General features: G+C 35.4%; 1 protein-coding gene across 1 annotated transcript; it reads left to right on the forward strand.

The window, feature by feature from the left end:
- Window positions 1–1,250: 1,250 nt before the first annotated feature.
- LOC142533625 (uncharacterized) lies at window positions 1,251–4,709 on the forward strand. Its single transcript, XM_075640451.1, has 5 exons — window positions 1,251–1,512; window positions 2,213–2,513; window positions 3,078–3,236; window positions 3,383–3,678; window positions 4,183–4,709. The coding sequence occupies exons 1-5, from the start codon at window positions 1,312–1,314 to the stop codon at window positions 4,396–4,398; spliced, it is 1,173 nt and encodes a 390-aa protein (XP_075496566.1). The 5' UTR covers window positions 1,251–1,311; the 3' UTR covers window positions 4,399–4,709.
- Window positions 4,710–7,122: the final 2,413 nt, after the last annotated feature.

Consider the following 7,122-nt stretch of genomic DNA (forward strand, 5'->3'; position numbering starts at 1 on the left):
GAAATTAAATATATCTACAAAATTTTACAATCAATTAAAAGTACAAAATTTGCACAATCAATCAAAAAATTTACAAATATCTACAAAAATCTTACAAAAAATTAGACATATCAAAATGGATTGGCGGGGCGGGCCAGCCCGCCACCTGCCGCAACCCGCCATTAGATGGGGCGAGGCGGGCCTCTAAATGGTCAACCTAGCCCAACCCACCTTGGGCCGCGGGTTAGGTGGGCCGACCCGCTTATTTTTTTAAGAAAAAAATGCTAAATATATTTCAGTCAAATAGTTTCATAAAATAATTAAAACATTGAAATAAAAATTTAAGCAAGCATACAACATAATTCATAAAAAGCAAAGTGTTTAAATCAAACATGAAGATTGAGACATGGAAGAGAACATAAAGTCGAGGAAAGAGACGGTTGTAAATTTTAAAAAATATTATGTCTTCAACAATACACATAATTAGCAAACCTCCGTCGGGTCCACAAAATTTCACTGCAACTCGTCGGACTTCAAATGAAACCACTATTGGGTTCACAAACAACTGCTATGCTTAAAAATTATTTTAAGATTCATGAATAAAATTTACAGGAATTTCTTCCGTTTTGTTTTATTTATGTATATCTGTAAATTTTTTTTTTTTATTTTCTTTATGTATATTTGTTGTAAGAGTAATTTATCAATAAATTTGTTAAAGAGTAAATTATCAATATATTTATTCTAAGACATGGAGGTGCATGAAACTTATTCCAATTTTTATATAAAACTTAAAACTAAAAAATATAAAATTTTATCCTAATTTGGCCCGCCCCGTTTGGGCTCGACCTGTCTTGGCCCGCAACCCAAACGAGCTCAGCCCATTTGGCTCACCTCCAAACGGGCTGCTATTTTATCAACCCAACCCGTTCAATTTTTATAGCGGGGCGAGCCGGCCCGACGGACCTAACCCAATTTGACAAGTCTACAAAAAATCCACAAGAATCTATGAAATTCTGTTTACAAATACGTGAGATTCTATAAAAGTCAATAAATTTCTATCAAATTGATGAAAATATATCATTTAAAAAAAATAATTGAAAATCAATCGAATTCACGCCGCCAGTGACATAGTTTATTGGATACAAAGTTGTGGTCATATCGAGTTTGTGGAGCTCATACTTCCCAAAGTTGTGTTTGAGGTATTTTAGGATAATTTGCACATTTCCACAATAAATTATTTTTATTATATGTAATAGCTTACGGGCCAAGTGCACCCCCACGCCTCTCCAGAACCTCCTTTCGAATTCCCTTTCGAATCGGAACTTTACGAGAATGAGTAGTGCTTCGTGGGAAACAAAATTGGTTAGGGAACTGATTCTGTACGCCGCCAGCGCCGCCCTCAGCTCCTTGGTGTTGTTCGTCGGGTTCAGGCATCTCGACCCTAACCGTGATGCTTCCAAGAAAGCACTGGAAAACAAGAAGGAAATCGCCAAGCGTTTAGGCCGGCCTCTCATCCAAACAAATCCATACGAGGTCACTTTTACCTTTTTTGTTTTTCATTTCACCCCGAGAAATAATCGAATTACTCCCCCGTTTGGCATCCTTGTGCCGCAAGATAACTTCGGAAATTTGACGGTGTAGATTTTTAGGATGAAGTGCGGGTGTTTACGCCATTAGAAGTTTAGTAGATTCTTTTGATAAGTTTGATATTGTGGATAAGTATTAGGTTTACTGAACTTAGACAAAGACTGCAGAATTGTGTTTCCAGAAGATGCGCTGCATTTGGGCAGACAATTTATCCAAATCCAGGGGGGGTTCCATGTACAGCCCTTGAATGTACAATATTTTAAAATTTACGTGTAATTCTAGCAAATACATGGGATCACCCCCTCGCCTCACTAGTCACTAGACCTATGTTTTGTATTCATTCCTGCCAGTGCCTTAGTTTAAGATTTTTGTGTTTGTGGCTATTTTGAAAAGTACTGGCAAATTGACGATCTATCACGTGATAGACATAAGTTCACCATTAGTTTTTGTATCTACATGGCCAATAAGATGAAGAATCGTTGCTGTTCCATTTTGCATATCTGACTGAACTTTCGGTTGAAATTTTAATGTGGTTTGGTTAAGCTACTGAAGCATTCTTTATGCTTTGACAGTTGAAATTGCTTAGCTGCTGGATATCTGTAAGTAAAGATGTTCTGCTTATTGGATTCCTTTCATAGTGACACAGGATGTTATAGCATGTGATGTAGTCAACCCGGACGAAATAGATGTCAAATTTGACTCTATTGGTGGATTGGATGCCATTAAACAATCATTATATGATATAGTAATTCTTCCGCTGAGAAGACCCGAGCTGTTTTCTCAAGGGAAGCTTCTTTCTCCACAAAAAGGTGTTTTGCTATATGGACCACCAGGCACTGGGAAGACAATGCTTGCAAAAGCAATTGCAAGAGAGTCAGGAGCTGTTTTTATCAATGTTAGAATATCGAATCTAATGAGCAAATGGTTTGGCGATGCACAGAAATTAGGTATAGCTCCTAAAATTTCTTAAACTCCTTTCGGCTTTCTCTGTATTGCATTTTCTGGATTTTGCATATTTGAATGTTTGTGACGTCTGAAGAAACTGTGAGATGGATTGGTTTTTGTGTTTGAGTTAGTCTGTAGATGTGTCGATTTCATGAATGATGAGAGTGGATGCTTCGATGGTCATGGAGAGCAATATATTGTTTTTAAAATTTAGTAACTTATCCTTTTGTTTTAAGCAGAATGATAGTAGGGTGAATTGGTGGGGTTCTGTTTCACGAATATCTTGTTTGTTAATCAAGGATTTCTTATTTCGCTAGAACGGTCCTAATGTGAATACTCATTTTATTTATTTAAAAATTTTATCGTTACTTTTGAGAGGAGGAGGAGGAGCAGAAGAAGTGATTACCTATTTCATTTTTTCTATTTTTTCATGAGATACTGAACTTCTTAAACTTTATTATTATTACACATTATTTTTGTAGTAGTAGGATTTGAAGAGACTTGGGTTTTTTAACAGTTCTCTGTATTTTTCTTCTATTTATTTTTGCTGTACTATTTCTCTTCAGTGGCTGCTGTATTCACCTTGGCCTACAAGCTCCAGCCAGCTATTATTTTCATTGATGAAGTGGATAGTTTCTTATGCCAACGCAAGAGTACAGATCATGAAGCAGTGACCATTATGAAGACCGAATTTATGGCTTTGTGGGATGGTTTCACCACTGATAGTAAGTTCTTTCAAAATCCCTTGTAACTGTTTTTCCGTGCTCAAGGATTAGATTTTTGCCTTATGATGTTCCTCCGTGTTGATTCCATGATTATGGGTTATTTTGGATAGTATCAATGTTTGAATGACTTGAATTGGTTGATATAGAAAAAGCTAGGGTGATGGTACTTGCTGCAACTAATCGCCCATCCGAACTTGATGAAGCAATTCTTCGACGTCTTCCTCAGGCATTTGAAATTGGGATTCCTGATCGCCGAGAAAGGGCAGCTATATTGAAGGTTCTGTTAAAGGATGAGAAGGTAGCGGATGACATTGATTATGATCGAACAGCCGGTCTATGTGATGGATACACTGGTTCAGATCTTCTAGATCTTTGCAAAAAAGCAGCCTATTTTCCTATTCGGGACCTGCTTAATGATGAGAAGAGTGGAAAGCCATCTCTGGTCAGTATTTCTTTTTTTTTGCCCCTTACATCGTGGTGGGGGATTTTTCGCTTTAACGCTTTAACCTGGGTTCGAGCCCTGTCTTCTCCCCTACTGGGAGAGGTGAAGGAGGTGGCCCAGACTATATTTTCTTTTGTTACTTATTTATGTTAAAGTTTGCTTGCCATCGGCACTACTCTAAACTTGTATTTTTGGTGCAAGTCAATCTTTTGTTGAAAATGTGTGCGCTCTTTCGGTCCTGAGGAAATTGTACAACATCTTACAGATGGGCAATGATGACTTTATGCGATTTTAATTTGTGTTACCTTGAAACATATTTTTGCCAAATGTTTCGTGTACATCTAGTGGTTTTTTTAAAGTTCAGTGCCTATGCATCCAATCTCCGGCCAAAATCTAGCACTGAATTTGCGTTGTCGGGGCGACCGTAACGAATGCTTTAGTTTGACAGGGTTGGATGTTCAAAAGTTTTATCTTATATATTATGGTGTCATTCTTCCATTTTAGGAGCCAAGACCATTATCAATGAATGATTTGGAAAGGGTCCTCGCCACGACCATGAAAACAAAAGTTGCAGCTGGTGAATACAGCCGATTAAGCTCACTGTCATCAGGATGGTCACCTCAGAGAGAATCAGATGATTATCAAACTGCCATTAATGAGCTTTCGAAGCTCGTGGTTTCCCAAATTTTGAACGTTCGTTCGGATGCTCAAGATCTTTAACCACCAAATGCTTACTCATAGCTTTGCATCATGCTAATTGCTTGTATTGTATGCCTGTAAAGCTTCCTATTTTGAAACCTTTTGAAATGCATTCATGCATGAATGTTGAGTGGTTTAGGCCATTTTTGACATCCTGTCAGCTTATATTAGAATCTTTATAGATTATACAATGGCTTTCATTTGTGCATAATTAGGGAAAAACATTTGTTTTGGTCACATTTCATTTGGTACCTAACCATTTATATTATCGACAAAAGAATCCTCTTTGTTAAACACCGTTAAAAGCTAATGCATTTAGATTTTAATTTCTCCACTTCCATCTTTTTAAGCATCCAACCTTTCTTACTCCTTGCCCCTACGAGAACTGGCTTATATGTGCTGCTTGTATGTCCCGTCGTCATCAGGGACGGATCCTGGGATGAGTTGGGATGGTTTGAACTTAATGTGATTAGTTATATATTATTAAAAAAATTACATTATATTGTTTAACGAAATTATGCTTTAAGAAATTTAAATACAATCTACATATGTACATTTAGTTAAATTTTGTTTAATATAGAGTATCAAACAATCGGCAAAAAGATCATCTTCCATTGTATTATGAAGTGTCGTCTTTACGTGTTTTATTGCTGAAAAAACTCGCTCAGTAGTTGCAGTAAACACATGTTACGTCAAAACAAGAAGAATCAATCTAACCAACATAACATAAATATTTGACTGTCTACACTCAGTCAATTGCGGACACAACTCAATGAGTGTAGAAATCTTCAAAATTCTACATCACATCAAGTTTATAATGTATCATTTTTACTCCAAAACAACAATGTTTTAATCTCTGAAATCTCCAATATAAAACTTCGTTGCAAGCTTGCAAATATCATCATTGTTAAATGACTCAAATGAATTTTTAGGATCTAAAGTTGTACTAAGATAAAGAAGCTCCATAGATGACTCATTGAATCGAGTATTTAACTCCATCAAGATGAAATCTGTTGCTGCATTAAAAACATCGAAGTGGTAATGGTGCTCTATTGTAGTTTTTCGGCGGGAACGACCAATTAGTCAAGGTCAAACACTTCAATTTCATTTCTCAAGCAAAATATTTTAACTTCGTGAAGAAATTCGTCCCACCTGCATTCTCATAGTTTTTGAATGATAGTTTTGGTAGTAGTGACATATGTAATAGTAGTCAAAATCTCTTGAGATTTTCTTTGAAGAATTTGACAAAGAACGCTCGTAAATTTATGCATTAAATGAAAATTGAACACAAATTCAAAGTTTGTCATGTTTCTGTAAATCCCTCGAACTTCAGCCTCAACTTTTCAATTTGCAAAATGATCGTTGAGAGCTTCAAAAACTTTGAAAGTAGCAATGTATATATATATCAAGATTTTTACCGAATCATAGTGAGAACTCCAACGAGTAGCTCCTGCTCGTTGCAAGTTACCAATATGATTGGAACCACTTCCAAAATCAGGTTCTCAAATTGCCAACATATGCTCAATTTTATTTCTTCGTGCAGTATGTAACTTAGCAATGCGCTTAGTAGAAAAAGTAACAATATTCAAATGAGAAAAAATTCTCAAATAACACTGACATCCTTAGCTGCAGAAACCAATGTCAGTTGTAATCGATGGGCAAAACAGTGGACATAGTATGTATAAGGAAAATATTTGAGAAATAATTATTGAAGTCCATTCCACGTGCCACACATATTACTAGCATTATCTTATAATTGGTATCTGATTTTCTTAACCTATAGATCATGATGAACAAGAACATTTGATATCTCTTTTTTAAATTCATTAAGATAGTGTCACCAACACTTTTGATAGAAAAACTGTTAAAATCTCATGATTGTTCACAAACCTTAAGATAATGGTCTTTTACTGTCATTTAGATATATCTCGTGCTTCATCAAAAATAATACATAAGCATTTATCTCCAACTTCTTCAACTCTATTGGCCACAATATGTAAGATATCTTTTTGAATTTTTGGAGCGATATATTGGGCATTTTTTTGGAGCATTCTCAAGTACAACTTCAATTTGTGTACTCATTTTTTCAAAATCTTTCACCAATTCAAGAAAATTCTCACGTTGGATGAAGATAGAGTTTCATCGTTACCTCTAAATGTACAACCTTGGAATGGTAGCCAATGAAACAACTACAATTGAGATACTCAAATGCAAATATTTTTTCTCTTTTTCCTTTTTAGATTGTGTATGCACAACCCTTCTCTCACACATAATATGAGGTGAAGAAGTTGCAAAACCAATATAGGAAAGAAGAGCACATGTTTTCCTTGGTTTACAGTTTCTAATTATCAAATCCTTTATTTGCCAGGACCGATATATTGGATGAATTAACATCATTCAAAAAAAGAAAACAATATAAACAATATGTCTTATTTGTTGAAGGCGAATACTCCAAACAATAAAATTTTTGAAACAAATTTTTTCTGAAAACAACGATTCTGACTTCCAAATTTGTACCTTATACTCCAACATATCTGGTTGATAAGACCTCATATTTATATATAAATTTCTTATCTCATTTCGTACATTAACGTGATATTCACATATGTGTTTTCTTTTTCCAGATCTCGTTCAATACAAATAGATGTTGACTATTTATCGTATATAGGATAGGAAATCGAAGGAATTTGGATATTGAGAAATGGAAGACTTTCACTGGATTTGTAACGCTCCGAAAATTTAATG

Source organism: Primulina tabacum, chromosome 18 (genome assembly GCF_025594145.1).
Source record: "Primulina tabacum isolate GXHZ01 chromosome 18, ASM2559414v2, whole genome shotgun sequence".
NCBI lineage: Eukaryota > Viridiplantae > Streptophyta > Magnoliopsida > Lamiales > Gesneriaceae > Primulina > Primulina tabacum.

Coding starts and splice junctions, on each gene's coding strand:
- LOC142533625 (XM_075640451.1), top strand. CDS start 1,312: ATGAGTAGTGCTTCGTGGGAAACAAAATTGGTTAGGGAACTGATTCTG. Junction 1,513..2,212: donor TCCAAACAAATCCATACGAG/GTCACTTTTACC, acceptor ATAGTGACACAG/GATGTTATAGCATGTGATGT. Junction 3,237..3,382: donor GGATGGTTTCACCACTGATA/GTAAGTTCTTTC, acceptor TGGTTGATATAG/AAAAAGCTAGGGTGATGGTA.